Below are 18,683 nucleotides of genomic sequence, written 5' to 3'. Positions count from 1 at the left end.
ACAATTTACTGAAGCAATTGTTAAGCGGTGTTTCTGTTGAATGAAAAGGGCGGGCTTGACAGAAAAAAACGTGATAAATGAATATTCACCAACGATAAAAAGAATACTTGACAACAGACAGCTTGGAGCACTGCTGTAGATGAAATAGAAGGGTAATAAGGCTTATCTCTATCTGTTTGAAATGAGATAAATTGCTGGAGACACTATTTGTATATATTAGTGGATAGGCGGGAGGAAAATGGCTTATAATTCGGCTTTTTAAATCTTCATCTTGCAATGGCAATTGAGGTTGAAGGTATTAGAGGCCAAAATTGAAACACTGAGACGATTGTGGACTTTTTATATATTAAAGATTTTGTAGCTTTGCTGCTTACTGACTTCTTTCATCTTTAGTAGATAGAATGTTGGTGTGCTTCAGCAAAGGACACCAAAAATAAATTTAACTTGAATTTGAGCAACATACAACCTTTTGAAACTGTGTATATAGTTAAAGTTATATATACTATATGATAAATCCATTTTATGTTAAAACCTAAATCTTCAGATATTTAATAGCAAACTGGCAAATATTTATTGTAATCAATGTAAGAAAATAAATCTAGTTATCAAGTTATAAAATAAAACAAGTGAAGCGGATTATAATAACAAGCTTCGTTAATCTCAGCAATACAATCAAGCTGTAATGAATATATTACTTAATTAAAGTAATAATAATTGTTTTGCTCGATGGAACTTTCGTCAAATGAAAGGGTATCGTGTATTTAGGCTGGGTGATCTTGAAAGAAACTAACAGAGCGAAGACGGCTGAAGTTGTGATACCTACGAATGTTGGTAAGACTGTGTATTGTAGAAAATACATCAATCAACTACTTTGATAGTTTAGAGGTAACAGGTAATATTTGGACTTTGCTGCCCTTTGATGATTTTGACTGACTTTGATGAAGGTTTAAAAGTTTTAATCAACGTTTCCTGCGTAGGAAGTGACATGACTGTCAAATAAATACGTTTTGGAAACATTCTAATATAGGCTAGTTAACGTTGATTTCAATATAATTATGAGGTTCTAAAAAATCACGGAGGGGAAGATTTCTTTGAAATAATTATAGAAATTCGAAAGAATATAATAATAGAAAACTTAAATAATTTTTTATTCCAAATTGTAACTCAATTAAAGTTTTTAAAGATACTATAATATCTATTCACCAAACCGTAACCAGACTTAATCTTGAAAATATTTTACAAAGAATAAAATATAGATTACACAAAGGAACAGTGGGCGTCAATAGAATATTTAATTAAATGTCTTTGACTTGATATTCTGCACACGAATTATATCCCTGACTTTAACGTTCGGTAACCAAAACCTTATTAAGGCAGCTATTTCTCACTTTGCTTTCATCGAGTATGCGAAGGTAAGCTTTAGAAGCTTGGTTTATTAAAAATATGTCTTTGCCCTAATAAACAAGTAGGCAAATTTCTTTTTACGCATAGTAGCTTCCCTAATTGGTTGCCGTATTGTTTGTGTTTTAATCAGACATACAGAAATTAAAGCACTTACTTTGTTTTAAGAAACATTATGCCTATACACTTTTATAATGATTTCTATTAGCATTTTTTTTAACAAACTATTGATGGATTCTTAGTGTATACTGCAGACATGAAAGTCTAGAAGTTCCTGGTTAAAAGTAACAAATAGTAAAAAATACTGACCTACATTAACCCACATAATTTATGCTTTGGTTAATTTACAATATTAGTTACGTGCGCTAACAATAAAGTACAGACATCTAAGAAAATCCCTAGGTACTAACTTTGAAAATAAAATACAGCCCAATAGAGGGCAAATAGAAGATACACGTTCATAAATTAATCTAGTATGTGCTTAGTTAGTTCAATTACAATCTACAGAATTTCTTTTTATTTCAGACTTACGTTGAAATTGCGCATTTCTTATCCTATATACATTTACCAAATAAATAGCTATTGACTTTATTTGTTTGAACAACTTCTTCGGTATGAAAAATTATTCCAGTGTTAAATTGTAACCCTTATTGTCACGGACGGCGAACGAAATTAGCCTAAATTCAATTTGGCCTGGATGCGCAAAATAGTTTCCACGGGACGCAGATCAATCAGCTGGCTAGTTTGTTACTAATTTAATAAAAGGCTCAGGTTATCCGTAATTAAATGACATACAAATATGTTCCCTAGTCAAGCTGCCCCTAGTCTAAAATCGTCCTTTAAAAGTTTAGTAGTGTATTTAATTAGGTTTGAGTAATCTAGTTTCATGTCCAACGAGATTAGAAAATCACTGTGAAGCCTGAAATGGTGATCGTAAATCTTCAGCCGACGGCGTCCAGTTATAAATCTCTGTAGCGATTGTAGAGGCCCGTCACAATTACCAGTTCAAATTATTTCTGTTCATCGATATGGTGGAAATCTTAGGTTTGTAGTTACAATTTATTAACTATCAACCTAATTTTATGAACTGTCAGCAATAAGGTGTGTCAATCCTTTCCTAATATTGTAAATGCGAAAGTAACTGCATATGACGACCTCTATGGCGCAATGGTCACCAAGCCGGACTGCCGAATCTGAGGTCCCGGGTTCGATTCCCGGTTCGGTCGACATTTGTGTGATGAGCATGCTTGTTGGCCGTGGTCTGGGTGTTACAATATGTATTTATAAATATGTATATGTGTAGCTATATGTAGTTTATCAGTTGTGTTAGCACCCATAACACAAGTTAATTAATAACTTACCATGGGGCTAACCGACCGTGTGTGAAAAAGGTGTCCAGACATATATTTCAAGTCAAAACTCTTGAACCGATGTAAATGTTTGATACACAGATAGTCTAGAATGGACAGGCTACTTTTTATCCAAATGCGGGATGTAGTTTCCTCGGGAAGCAGATGAACCACAAGGTACCGCTGGTCAGATATTTTATTGTTAGGACAAATCGCTTTTACTACCAATGTTCTTTTACACTGCTTTTACTCCCAATTCAAAATAAATGAATGAATAACTCATGCCTCTGTTTATGTTACGATGAAAGTTCTCTCTTCGATAAAACCTGTTTACTTTTGGTTTACAATAACTCGTTATACATTTTCTTTGATATTTGATATCCGCAGTATATAAATTATTACGCCCATTAAAATGATTCTGCCTGTATTTTTATATCAATTCAAATAAATATTCATCCGCAACGACCATTACATTTTTGAAAGGGTGAATAACTGACCTTTTTAATTCAGGAACACCAACGGGCAGTTTGAAACAATTTTATTTTCACAAGGGAAATATTTGTAAAATAATAGGGACCTCATTTTGGTGACGAGACCGTTTTGAGATAATAATTTACCTGAATTAATGTAATGAAACCCTTTATTATTGGATTCTTTATTTTTTGTTCTAATGTATAAAAGGGCTAATGAACCCACTAGGTAATCTTATATTTTCCCAAAAAATGGGTCAGGTAAAAATACAAAGCCTGAAGAGTAGGTAGTAGGAGAGCAAACAAAAATATACAAGAATTTTCCGTAATAGGTACCTAATTGCAAAATGTCAATATAAATACGATGTCTGTCGCCTTCCACAAAACCCAGATAAGAGAGAGTTTAATCTATTGAAAACTTTCAGTTTGTGGGTACGTTTCGACCGAACTTTGATTTATGTGTTTTTATCAAATTGTTAAACAAACCCTTAGCCCAGATTGTTCGCGAAAATATCACCAAAACATTGTTTTTCAGAGAATTCGTTGTATTACTTTCAGGTTACTTTTTTATAACATTATTTATAACCATTCTGAACTCCTTAAATTACCAAATAGGTTACCAAAAACATAAACCTCCCCTTTGTGAGCAGTCGTGCAAAAATGCTGAAATACTATGTACACTTTCGTAATTCTTTACTTTGAACCGTGAAAAGAGGAAACCTTTGAAATATCTAAAAAGTTTTTGTTTTTTGTAGACTTCTAAAGCGAAACGTTATCTACCAAAAACCTTTGCATAAAAGATTTAATTATTGGCTCCTATAATTTTCCTAAACAGCGTAACTGAATACACAGTTTAGCTATTTTCTTTTGTGCAGTAAAATATTGCCGTCATTATATCACTTTTTATCGCCGCTGGAGAAAATTAAACTGTGTACAAAATTCACGGGAATGACGCTCGTATCTGAAAAGTATTAATTTTTTGATAAAATTGAAATCCCTGAACATTTCAGCGATCGTAAATATTGCATATTTTAATTGTTATGCTTATCTATTATAGCTCATTTTCATTTTTCAAAATTATCCCTTTATTAAACTGCAATTCATTATTATTTAGGTTTTTTTCATCTTTGATAATAATTCTACTGACATTTTTAAAATTGTCTCGAGAAATACACACTAAATCGCAATTTAGGTACAATGATTTTAACTTACCGACGATAGAATAAAATATTTACGTCTAGTCAAAAGCAGGTAGAGGAAATAATATTCCTTTATGACAAGCACATAAAGGAATCTTATTATTATTTCCTCTGTCATCAAATTACTAAGATTTACAAAGCGTACTCATTTATTATAAATGGCCACTGCTACATGACTTATCTTTCAAGATGATTTGACCTCAACACATCATATAATACACTGGCCGTTAAGGAGTCGTTCTAACAAGATATTCAACACTGCCTTTAATTAATATAGCTTTTAAAAAAGATACATTGCTAAAATGTAGTTTAATAATATATTTAAAGCTCACATTTCGTCTTAAATATACTTTTAACACAAAGAAAATCTAAAATCTTCAAAAACACGCGGCCTGAGAGCTGTCAAAATATACGCCATTAAGAGCGTGTACGCTCGGCGCGCGATGTCAACTTTAGGTAATTCAACGCAAAAAACCGCGCAGACTAGCGTCGCGGCTGTGTGCGTGCCTATCATACTTCACGTATAGTCACACAAACCATTTTGATCCTTTCGAGTGAAATTGGTAGAACAAAAAATATATTATTTAGTAAATAGTTAATAGCGGGAAAATAGTCTAAGTGTATGGATGTCTAAAATATAAAAGCATGAAAATAAGTCGTTAATACTTACACTCTTTTGCAAAAAAATCGGGCACCTATGAAAACCTTGGTTAATAATTAAACATACAATTTTCAACAGTACTAAATAGTCGACTGATGATTAATGACAATGTTAAGAGTTTCTGTATTTTAACCGATTTCAAAAAAAGAAAGGAGGAGGCTTCAATTAGATTGTTTTGTGATTGTTCTCGATTTCTCAAAGACGCCTGGACCGATTTGAAAAATTGATTGTTTATATGAATGGTCCAGTCCATCCAGACCGAAAAATTGTGGTCAAATAACAACAATTGCCGGAAAGCCAAATGTTGGTGAAGAGCTTGGGTTTACCATTGCAAATAAAGTTTTAAGTTATCTATCCTATATGCTTCAAAAGTTATTCGAGATCAAAAGTCAAAATTTGGGTGCGTCCAAAATGAAAAAAAAATATTATAGCTCGATTGGTAACAGACAATAAGTGATTTCTAGCCTAAGAAGTCCGCCATATTGGATTTAGACTCGCGACACATTTTTTTTCGAGTTATTCATAGCAAGCCCTTTCATTTGATACCCATATCGTAGGAATGCATTAAAAACATTTTTTTCTCCATCTTGGGTATACTGCCATATTGGATATAGAATCATACATTGTCATTAAAACTGAACATTGAAACAAAATTTAAACTCAATCGATAAAAAAAATATGCTTCAAAATTGAGCTTTAAATAAAATAGTAATGTATCAAGATTTGTTGGTCGCGCTTGAAATGTACTCTATTCTCGGTAGCCATGGCAGAGGTTATTCACCCTACGCGATGTGACGGAGCGACACGTCCTCTCTCTGTGAAGCCTTGCGGCGGTCTGGTTTGAGTTGACTCGCGTGCAGCGTTTTATAGTAGTTTTTAAATAATTTATAAAAAAATAAAAACGAGAGATTAAATTATAATATAAAGTTTATGTTTTAAAGAAAGAGTTATATTACTATAGTAAATAATTGTTATATTAAATTAAGTAAGATAGATAGTTAAAAAAAGCATTTGAAATTCACAATTTTTCACATTGTTAAAATATTTTTTTCTGAAAGATAGAGACCTAAATCAAAAAATGTTTTCAACTAACTATAGGCATGGGGATTTCGTCTATGAGTAAAAAAATAAATATGATTAGATTTGCCACTGTTTTCACATGAATTTAAGCTTCGAAATAGACGCTGAACGGGAATTTTATAAAACATCTGTTACGTTATAGGGGTTTTAAGTATTTAAACTACACAAATTGAAATTTATGTTCAATTAACTATATAGACAGTGAAATTACCTTGCGTTATTAAAAAATAACATAGTTATAGGATAAGTAGTTACTGAGAAACAGTGGTTTGAAAAGTACCATTTTAGGCCAAATGGCGCGCGGTTGACGTACACGCTCTTAATATCTAATGGATATTCTTGGCGTTGACATAATGAAAGGTTTTATGTTCCTTTCATACCTATCCCCTTTGTTGATTGCACAAATGACTTGCACTATAAGTTTGGTGTTATTCTGACAATGGTGAGGGTAACAAATGTTGTTAGAGGTTTCTCCTTTTCATGCTTTCGTCATTCAATGTGTATCAGGGGAGGAGCAATCGGTCAACATTAAGGTTCTTCTATTTGGCTATAAAATGAATGCAGTATGTGTATTCTAGTCTGATTTAGAGGCAGAAATTGGTAACGGTTTAATTTTCCACTTAAGAATTACCGAATTGCAGCTACTTTCAGAGTTCCAAAATATGATTTAAATACATATGTAAGTTAGTAAGCCCAAAATACATTAAAAGAAAAAATCTCTTTAATACTCTTTATTTACATTTTGTTCCGCATTCTTCCCCAGTTTTTAAGAAAATAAAAGGTCTCATAATTGGGTCAAGGAATTTTGAGATTCAGTCAATACTGATTTTCTTTACGAATTCCATTTCGTTGTGCGTTTCCTTTTTTTGCCGTTTTTTCATATAATATTTTTTTCGTGTTCCATTGAGGGCAATCAAACCACGTCAGAAAGCTAGTGAGGGCGCCCCCGAGGACACGGTGGACCACACAGTCCAGGAGTGCCCCGCATGGGAGGGGCACCGCCGGGTCCTCGTCGAGGCTTTGGGCGGCGGCGACCTCTCGCGTCCGGCCCATGGTCCGGGGCGAGAGGGAATGGGATGCCGTCGCCTCCTTCTGCGAAGCGGTCATGCTCGAGAAGGAGGAGGCGGAACGCCAGAGAGTTCGCACCTCTCATCCCGGCCGCCGCGCTGGACCAGGTAGACACCATGGGCGCCGGGTGTCGCGAGATGACTCCCGGCCACCGTAGGCGTGGGTCTGTGGGCGGTGAGTTCGGGTGGCTCATCGACCCTCTGTCTTTCTAGACGACAGACCCGTGTCGACGGCGCGCGTTGTTCCACGCGCTCCTCAAAGAGATGTCAGCAACCCCAGCGGCCCAGCAGGCTGGCCTGCCGGGGCTGCGGGTTGTTCGAAAGAGATACCGCGGCCCTGGTACATAAAAGGCCCATGACGGAACACGACGGTTTTTAGTCAGTAAGAGTCTGACACTCCCTCTCCGCTGCTAACCCATAGCGGAAGGGGTCATTTGATGATTTTTGACGTCGTTAAAAAAAAAAAAAAAAAAGCTAGTGAGGGCGCTAGGGAGCTAGGGAGTAGAGAACCAGCTCTTTCTCCTAACTTGAATAAACAGCCTCGAATATCCCGGGCATTCAAAAGGTATTAAAACAGCAAACAGAATTCCAACTTTTGTTTTTATGTTACAAAAATATGTGGAGTCAACAATTCAACATACAAAATAGAAATTTTATTTGATACAACTTTCATCATTTACAAACGACATAATTGATTTCACTTCACTAGAAAGGCCTATATTCAATCTAATCAAAAGCGTTATAATTGAAAAATCAACGAATATCTATCTACATGATGTAATTGAGCAAAGATCAAAGACAATTCACTGATTCGATACAAAGGCACTCAATTGTACAACATTGGCCAAAGCTTTGCAAACGTTGGATGTAATTGTTATAAACATATTGTCTTCGATGGGCAATCGTTGTTGCCATTATCTGTTTTGCTAATTTAATTTGTGAATGCATGATTGAATTTGGAAATTGTCTGATTAATTATTTTGTTCCGTTTGCTGGGTCGATTTAACTTTGTTTTCAATGCTGTTTGTTATACTCATTGCATGTAATGGCTATGTTCGTCTATTTATAGATAGGAAACTATCACAAAAAGTTTTAAAACTAGGTAGGTATTTATGTAATCACATAAAAACTAATATTAATAAGTACTTTGTTTAGATTCCGATTTTAATTAAAGTACGTTTATTCAAATACTTACCGCATTTAAAGATACTTTAAACCTACATCGTTAAATGACTGACATTAATTGATTACCCAAGTTTGGATAGACAGCCATAATCTCCCCATAGCAGACATTGTTCTCCGTAATGCCATAGCTGTACTAATTACATATCAATCGTTTGATATTGACTAGCTCCTGTCCCGGCTTTGTATGGCCATAAATTATATATTCGAACTTTCCTCACATTTCCCACTATATATAAAGGAAAACCGCTCTGACAGATTTTCAGTCTATCGCGAAGATACATACAAACATAAGCAACATACATTATTGTCACATGCCATAAACTAAAAAGTAGTTTGTGATGTGGCAGTACTTTTTTTTTAAATAAAATAAAATAAAACATAAGCAGACGTGACGCAGGGCATTTTAACCGAGTTCGACGATAGAGGTTTTCAATAAGCTTGTAGTATTTTTTTAAATCATAATATGTGGACACTAGCTTCTACATGCTGTTTTACTCGAGTCTCAAGACAAATAATTCGCGCAGCCAGATTAAAAGTAGCCTGTAAGGTGTATCTAACACTGAAATAATTTTACAAATACACATTATTATTTTATACTGTTCATTTATTTATAATATTAGTGTCAAGATTAACCAATATTGGCAGGCAGGTAGACGCCATAGTGATGTGTAAATTGATCTTTGAACCGTCACCGATAGCATAATGCAGAGGAGAGATCAAAGGGCTTTGAGATGCGCAGCTTCACATAGCCTTTGTGTTTCATATCTCTGTGATAGCATTTGTGAAGAGAATCAAAAGATTTGGGACACTTTCCTCTACTCGTATCCATAGAAAATGTAGGCTGTTTTTATGTAAGTAATGTTTCGAAAAATAGACAAAAATACTATCGATTTTATTCTGACTAATCAAATTGACTGTGTTTTTTTATACAAAATGTACGTACGTGAATAGAGGAACTCAAATGTTTTACTTAATTTACCTTCCAATAGTTTCCAAACTCATTAATAAGTTATTTTCAAATAAATTCTACCCTTACCCTTTTTTATTGCTTTCAAATAAAGTTGTAGGACGAAATCCCCCGGATTAAGCTCTCAAAGTTTCAGCAACTTTTACAGAATTACTAATGCTTAGCGTATAAAATGGATCAAATGATTTACAATACATTTGCGGTGATTGCTAGAAGTTTGCACTTTTTACTTTTATTAAAACAACGAATTTTAATTAAAATTGCTAAGATAGCTGCCACTTTATTAATCTCTTGCGATCGATCGCGTGCGATTTAAACTAAAAAAATAGCTTTTAAAAAAAGCTTTTTTACAGAAATATGTATTAATGCATCGACTTTCTTGTAAAAAACTTCAAAACTTTATCACAGAAAAAAGAAAGGTGCTATGATAGATATTTTGACAAGAATCACCTAAGATTCATGGATTTATATTTTACATGAGGAAACTCAATGTCACCCGTCATACACCCTGGGATGGTCGTGCATAGGTAAACATATTTTTTTGACCAAGTACTTTGCTTTTGCCCTTTTGCTTATTCTACTCTTTCATACTGAGTACATTGATATATTTTTCCTTACAGTCAATATATCTGTAAGTAATCTACAAACTATTAGTCGGCTTATAGTTGGTTTGGGCTCATAAATCTATGGTATGGAAGTTGTCACGTAACTAAGATCAGGTCCGGTTGCAGACCGACTAACAACTTTGATTAAATTCATTTGATATAAGTACCCATGGAGTTTCTTTAAAAAAAAAAAATCGGCCAAAAATCGGCTGACTGTTTAGTCTGTAGTGTGCGGTTAGGTTAAAGGGTTTAATTAATTCTAAAGACAACGCTGACTTTAACACAATTTTGTACCTAAAAACAAAGTTTTCTATTTTCTTATTTTTTCTAGTTCAGTAACCTCATTTTACTAAACGGTTTTGGGACACTTTTTAATAACGGTTGTTGCCACAGAGACAAGTATTCATCTGGTCGTTGACCCTTGTAACCATTGTAGTTCTATGTTATGTAAAATAATATAAAATTCGAAAATAATGTTATGTTAGTACAAAATCTACCTACGTAAGTAATGGTTAAATGACACTGAAGACTGTATATCTAAGGAGTAAAAGGCTTGTAATAGTAAAAAATGTAGCAGGTTGCTAAGTTACGTTCCAGCCAAATGCTCGAAGGGTAGGTATTTAATTTTTGAAGCTACGAGTACCTATAAGTATTCTCTACTTTTAAAACATATTTTTTGCAACAAATTTTGCAACATATTTGACCCTAAGGTATTTGAGGTAGGTCTTAGGTAGGGAATATCATCAGTCTCTACTAACTACTACTAACGTTTAATAGTTAAGTATTTAGTATTCAAAGAAATATTTCGTATTTTATGTTAGTAAAGATGAAAAAAAAGATTCTTATTTAACGTATAAAAAAAGTTTCAGCATAAAATTCCTCTATTATGAATTAACTTTTCGTTCGGTCTAGATAATATAGAAACTAAAAGTTTAAAGGTGAAAGTGCCTATTGTACAATCACATGTACATATAAAAATATAAATATCACCACATGTATAAAAAACCGAAAGAGTTATAATTAACTACACTAAAATAATAAAACTTTGCAGAAACTTTACTCACGTAATCATCGTCGCTATACTTACATATTATAAAGCCGACATGAGAAAAAGACATTTGCCTAAATGACGGCGCGCTGAAAAAGTTATCGTATAAAACCTTACACTACATTTTTCGAACGACATTGTTACAGCCCTTTTATCGTCCCACTGCTGGGCTGCGGCCTCCTCTCACACGGAGAAGGATTGAGCATTCATCACCACGCTTACTCAAAGCGGGTTGGTGGTTTCAGACTTTATAGTCCAGGTTTCCTCAAGATGTTTTCCTTCACCTTTTTATCAGCCATTGGTGTCCAAATCATACTTAAAAAGAACAACATATACCGAACAAAAATTAAGAAGAAATTGTATTTAGGCGACAACAACTTCTTCTTTCTCCTGCCCTGTTCCCAATTTTAATTGGGGTCGGCGCAATATGTCATTCTCTTCCATTTTCCCCTGTCACTCGACAACAATTTAGGCGACTAAAACAAACTCCAAATTAAGCTAGTATTAAAATACTATACATACATATTATATCTGACATATGAATTTGTTCACAGCTGCAGTAGTGATAGCATTCTTCGTATGCTGGGCGCCGTTCCACATTCAGCGCCTGTTCTTCATCTACGGGTACAGTCTACCGCAGTTCCATGTCATCAATGAGCACCTGTTTAACGTGGCTGGAGCCCTGTACTACGTGTCGGCCACCGTCAACCCTATACTGTACAATGTTATGAGTGGCAGGTGAGACCGTTTTCTTTTATCTATACGTTATAATATTATAAAGAGGTTTTGTAAGTTTGTATGTAGGTTGTAATCTTTGGAACCGCTTTTCGGATATAGAAAAATATTTCACAGATAGATAGCTACAATGTTTCTGAGTGCCATAGGCTATATTTTTATCCCGGAACGGGCAGTAGTTTCCACGGGATAGGGGTGAAACTGCGAGAAAATGGATAGTTATAAAACACAATTACTTTACATAGGTAAATACCTAATGATCTAACCTTACTTTCGAATGCAGAATCACACAAAACGTATGTTAGTGTAACGTACATAGAATAAGATCGGAGCAGTCCTCAAAATTGAGCGGCATTTCTCTATTGGGCCGTCAAGCGAGTGTGAGTTTAGGAAAAAGTAGCCGTGGATCTAAAGCAAATGGTGTTCCTTCAAAAAAATAAATATTTTCCTTTTAAAGAAGGATTTGCTCGGGTAGTTTAACGCAAAAGTTACGTCGTCTTTCTTATGTGGGTATACCTACAGTATGAATGGTATTTTTCAATGAAATGTTTGAGCATATAACTTGATGTAGGTATGTACTTACAATTGCATTTTTTATTTCTAGAAATTCTTAAGTAAAATCAGAAAAGACAAATAGACTTTAGTTGCGTTGTTATACAAATGTTTACTGCATAGAAAATACTATATCAATACTCATAATTTCAGAAACAAATAACAGAGTATTATCGTGATTGTGCCAAGCAAATAACAATTATATTAATTGAAAATTTAATTGAACGTCTGGCAGTCTATTTGATGTTTCTCGTAAGTGGTTATAGCTCCCTTGCTTTACTATAATAATGTCATAAAGCCTGGGTATTGGGATAGTAATGCTCAAATAGGTGTATACAATAATATGGGTAGCTAGTTAGGGGTATTGGGTTGCCTGGGTAACTGGGTTGAGGGGGTCAGATAGGGCTGTCGCTCCTTGTAAAGCACTGGTACCCAGCTACATCCGGTTAGACTGGAAGCCGACCCCAACATAGTTGGGAAAAAGGCTCGGAGGATGATTATAGTAGATCCTGTTTATTCAATCACCATGGAAAATGTCATCTGAATCATTAACTTCGAAATACTAAAATGTTACTAATCTAAGTCCTATCCTAGGTACTAAAAAGTCGGTCTGTCGCAGCAATTATTAAACAATGGGTAGTATTTAAACGCAAATCAAAAAATATCCTTTTTCCATGCAATAAGATTCCGAATTCCCATCAAAATTACTGATTGCACAGCAAAATATTCAACTCAAAATATCACTAAACACACTACAATTTATTTTCGCAGCGTACAGCGATTTTTCCAAAAGCAAAAGCTTTTTCATCAATGCACAGCTAACAATCTTAATGCACATTAAACATGTAAACTCTTTTTCTTTTAAATATAGCTTCTATTTTTATATTACTTACAGCAGTTTTTCTGAATAAAACAGCATTTTATTAGTCACAGTCATCTTTTTTTTATTAATTACCACATAATGAGATCAGCAAAAAAATATAAAATTAAATACAAAATTGTCATTTATTGAATTATTAATAAGCGTCCACGCTTCCTTGTTTGCCCAATAGGCACTTTTTAGTCATTGTCAGTACTTCCTTTTGGCATACATTTCATATAAGTAGTCATTAAAAGGCAGAACTATCATATTTCAGAATGTTTATAGTCAGAATCATCTTTTGGTATAGTTTTGGAATTTTTATTTTCCTGTAAGAAGCATGCAAACAAGCCTGAAGCATGCAAGCAGGCATGCAGCATGTAAGCAGACATGCAACATGGAAGTAAGCATGCAACATGCAGCATGCAAGCATGGCTTCTGTCACGGCTCCGGCGCTTCGGGGCTCCGGCGGTCCCATGCGAGCTTATCGTCGCAGATGGTTTCGGCTTCGGCTTCGGCTTACTGGCCGGCTCTGCCGGCCAGCCTCAGCCGCGTCGGCGAGCGTTAAAACTACCTGCGCCTCAGCTCGCAGGCCGCCTCGCCCCTCCGCGCCTACGCGGTTTTGAATTGCACTCTAGGGGTAGGGCAAACAAGACTACGTGGAGTCGGTTTTGCAGCGATTCGTTTTCGTTACTAGCTTCAATTTTTCACTTAATTTGTTCTGCTTTTAGAAATAATGCAATGTGACAGGATTTTTTTGTTATAATAATCATAAAATTTGCCGAGCATGGCTTCTTGAAAATTAAGACAAATATGATGAAGAGGTTTTGTTGTACTTATTGGTTAATATGCGACTGGGATAGTTATTTTGCTATGAAATATGGAAAATTTGCTGTGCAGTCAGTATTTAATGCTTGTATGTAGTATTTTTGTACAAGAATAAATTTAACTGTATTGCATTATAAGAAAAAAGTAATGTCATATTGATATATAATTTCGAATTATCTGCAGTTTGAGTTTTGTTAAACATTTAGTTTATTTGTAGTGAAGTAAGTTATTTGATGTAAAAAAGAATATAAATGATGAGTATTTATTGATAGGCGATTATTTATTTGATATGCAATTTATAATATCCCTTAAACAATGACAGAAATAGAAAGATGTTCGAGCAGTTAATTATAGTTGAGTGACGTTTGAGTATTCAGCCGTTACTTTTATTAACTTCAGGATAGACAAGATGTTTAACAAAAAGCTTTATTTAGTACCTACAGTAGGAACATTAACTTATTTCCACCACATCATTATCAACCTTTTTAACTCTTGTCTGTTTTTCTGAACACACGATTGCTCATAGATACATATAGCTACAGGATAATCCAACCATATCATTTACAGAAACACACTTAATCTTTCCTACCTTCATTATAGCAAGGCGACTAATATGCTCTGACACTAGACCATTAATAGACAAGTGGGCCACACATTAACTTGACACCCAGAGTATATCCTTGTCAGTCTATCAGGGCACAGCAGCCATCGACCTTTAATAAAAGGAAAGCTATGTTCTGTACTAAAACATAACTATTCCTTTATAGGTCGATATCCATATTTTTGTCCCTAGGGAACATTTACGCGGACGGAAAAAATGTAGCGTATTTCCTTTTTGTCAGTTGAATACCAACTACGAGGCTTTTGTGATTTTCGTATAGCAATTAAATGTACTTACCTATTTCGTTAAAATATATCTAATCTTTGATTGACATGCTCAAAATGACATGATAAGAAACTGATAATAGGAAAAAGTATTCATTGATTTGTAGTTGACAAAAAGCTATAAAGATATAAAAGAAATAAAGATTATAAGTATACACGATTACAAATAAACAGACAAAATTGTACATACGTGTATCATCGTTTATGTATTTTTTTTACTTTTATTACATTTGAAGAAAATATAAAACTTGCTATCTCTCGGGTTAGGTTTTATTATTGTTTTTCTTAAAACAGAATACCTAAAACGTGACTTTTATTACCGTTCTCACCGACAGTAAATGTCAATTATTTCGAAGTTACCACAAGAAATACTCACTATAAATAATGTACAAAAGAAACAAAACACGGTATAAGAATATGTACCTAACTCTGTCACAATTGTTCTATGAAAACAATGCAACAAATCTAATAATGAACCTACGAATACTCTGTTTTCACAATGATGCACAGAAACTGTTCCAAAAATGTTATTAGGTAAATCACGTAATTTTTAATCGAGTTGAAAAACGGAGGTTTTCAGTTTGACCAATGTGTGTTAAGACGCGATCATCTCACGTCGGTTTTGATTTTGATGCATTTTTCAGCGTAGTATTTGTCAGACTTAATCTTGACTTAAACTTAATTTTCAGCATTAATCTTTAAAGATGATAATACTATAGAAACAACATTAGATTTCTGCTCTCAATATTTTTTTATGAAATAAATACGTACCTACATAGATCCCTGTTTTTCTTCGTCATATCGATGAAGTCTACACAAATAAAATGTCAAAGCAAATATTAGTTCTACATCAACGTCGCTTTGAGTAAACTAGCAAAGGTGTGTCTAACGTAGAATACGTACGTTTCATGCAAACTGCTTTTACGTGGGTACACCTATGCAACTTGTGTATGTACTTGTGAAGGCTGCACACTGTCTCTTTTTATATTAAGGTGCATCTACACGGTGCAAGTAGCTCGCGCATGTTGAGGCACATGCATGTTAAAAACGTGTGGATCCAGCGACTCGTGCAGGTACCAAAGCAAAATACCCACTCGCATTCTCTTATCACTTGCTCCAGTTACATGCTCTGTGTAGATGCACCCCTAAACAATGCCCGGCGCAGTCGGTCCGTGGATAAAGCTGACCCCAACATAGTCTGGAAAAGACTGGGCAGATGATGATGATTTTGTGGAGACTTAGGTCTTGATACTCGTCAAAACAATGCCAAAACATAAGCAAGAGCACCTATATGTATAATATTTACTGTTTAAAAAAGCAACGGCTTCTAATGTGATAATAAGCTGTCACCACACGGTTGATTGTAAAGAGTAAAAAATACCTTCCATTAAAACTTTCTATACTACTACCCAAATAAGGATGAATGAACAAACTTCCGTAATAATAACACTCAGAATACCGGCAACTTAATTAGGTAATATTGTTCCACGTATGTTATGGAATATTACTGAAATATGTAAGCTTTCTCATAGTTTCACTAAACTGTTTTTATTAAAACTAAGAGCATGCGCACACTACAAACTTTTAGTCGGCCGATAGTTGATTTGGGATAGTTGATGAATGGAAGTACACAGGTAACAATGGTCAGTGCCTAGTGCGAGTTTTGCAAGTAAACTTTTTCGATGCGTAAATTATCATACAACTTAATTACGTAGTATTCATTTTTGACATGTTTATTTCATAAAGGCTGTCATCGGCATTTGGTCGTACTATAAACGCGCTCACTTGCGAAATAGTAAACGTCATTATCCGAAAAAAATGAATGAACGTGCTATATTCTAATCATGTGATGTAGCATACGACTCTTTACTTTAGCCAAGTTATAATTACGTATCGAGCGCGTAAACTTACAAAACTCGGAATCAGCACTCTGGTATTTTTGCGGTAGGGTAAAGGCGGGATAGATGCCCCACTTTTTGAAAAATGCTTATAATTTAATAAATATTGGTTCTACATTAATAACACCTATGAATGTAACTAGTTTAATCCTTTATGTTTATTTGTGATTTGTCTTTTTGGACCTATATACTACACGTTTTGCAGATTTTAGCTTTTTGTAGACCTCCATTTTTGGGGATAGATGCCTACCCCTATGGATAGTTGCCCCACCTTGAAAATACTAGCGAGGATAGATGCCTACGGTGCGGGATAGATGCCCTTCATACTGTTTAAGCATATTATATTAATAATATTTATATATTTTTTTACTTTAATTTATTTGAAATGAAAAGTATTTTGCAGTTTTTTAAATCTTTTATATTTATTATCAGATTAATTAAAATTAACACAATAAAATTATAAAAGTATTTATTCAACAAAAATGATGTATTTTATATTTTAAACCCTTATTATAAAATATTAATTATTTAGTTTCAACATGCAAAATCATAAAAATCATTCTTTCTTAAAAACTAAAATAACACAATATACTTAGCATCATAATATTTAACCGGACAGTGCTTTGGGTTTTCTACATCTCGAGCAAAAAATTCTGAAAAGTATACAGGTTTCATGTAACCAGCACTGACACATTACACATTGAATCCAATCGGATTTAGACTTTGTTTGTTCATAGTTTTCAAAGCATTCTATGCAGTTATTTTTATTTGTATCTTTAGGCTCATCCTGTCCATCTCTTTTAGTCTTCTTCACCGGCAAACCTTTAGTTTTCTATTCCTTAACTTTGTTCTCAGGTGAATTGTCTTCATCTTCACTGTTTGAACTGTAAATCATTCGTAATCAATAAAAAGTGTAAATACCTATACATAAACACATGAAAAATATATAAAAAATATATATTCAAAGCACTTATGATACATTCAGGGTACACGTGGTGTATGGCCCTAGGGGCACCTATACCGTAAAAAATCAGGGCAACTATCCTTTTTGACAGGGTTAGATGCCCTAGTAGTTTTTTAAAATAAATAAATAAAATAGAGCAACTATTTGCATCAAAATGAAACCTTCATGAAACAATATACATACGTAATAAAAAAATTGATGGAATTAATGTAGGGATAAAAACAGCGAAACGGCTCGGAAATCTTCTTATCGTTTATTTAGCAGCTTTTACAACAATCAAAATCCTTTAAAACTATTCTTAATCTTAATTAACATCGTCTTCAATCAATCGTGTCGTCGTAAAAAACCATCGTAAAGCATAATGCACGCAAAGTACTCTCTCGTTCGTTCCCTTTCATGCCCTCTCGTTCATCATCTCACTCTCATCGTTCGGATACACATCTAAAACACTTTCACTCAATCAATCAGATATTCGGATACATTCCCACATCCGGCCGTCCTGCTCTTAGTCTGTCCTCAGACTAAGCACATGAAAATAAATCTTAAAGGTTACAGTTACATACTTTAAATCTTTTAACTACTGCTTGAACATAGTTTAAGCCTTATGATAACTACTGAGACATGAGACAGTGCCAATGGTTACAATTATAACAGCAATACATTTCTAACAATATTGTTTACACCACACTAGGTACAAGGTTGTTTACAACAATCAAACATGAATGGTAAGTATACTAAGTACATACACTGGTAACAGAACATTACGGTTATAGGTCATTCATCCTTCCATACTATGAAATCAAAGGTAAGTAATGCCCTTATATTTCACTCTGTGTCACTCATATAGTCAGGCCATGGTTTCATATGGTCTGCTGATGCTGTAGTTCTGTGAGGACCCTCCGCTCGTGAGTCAGCCTTCTCTACATCATA

General features: G+C 34.3%; 1 protein-coding gene across 2 annotated transcripts in view; it reads left to right on the top strand.

Annotated features, from left to right (window-relative positions):
• Positions 1 to 18,683, top strand: part of LOC110372982 (neuropeptides capa receptor) — a 101,561-nt gene that overhangs the window by 57,683 nt on the left and 25,195 nt on the right. For both annotated transcript variants that reach the window (XM_021330037.3, XM_021330036.3), the window contains exon 6: positions 11,587 to 11,770. In XM_021330037.3, the coding sequence (XP_021185712.3) occupies positions 11,587 to 11,770 (184 nt within the window). The remainder of the gene's footprint in view (positions 1 to 11,586; positions 11,771 to 18,683) is intronic.

Source organism: Helicoverpa armigera, chromosome 19 (assembly GCF_030705265.1).
Source record: "Helicoverpa armigera isolate CAAS_96S chromosome 19, ASM3070526v1, whole genome shotgun sequence".
Taxonomy (NCBI): domain Eukaryota; kingdom Metazoa; phylum Arthropoda; class Insecta; order Lepidoptera; family Noctuidae; genus Helicoverpa; species Helicoverpa armigera.
This window is presented reverse-complemented; position numbering and strand designations above follow the sequence as displayed.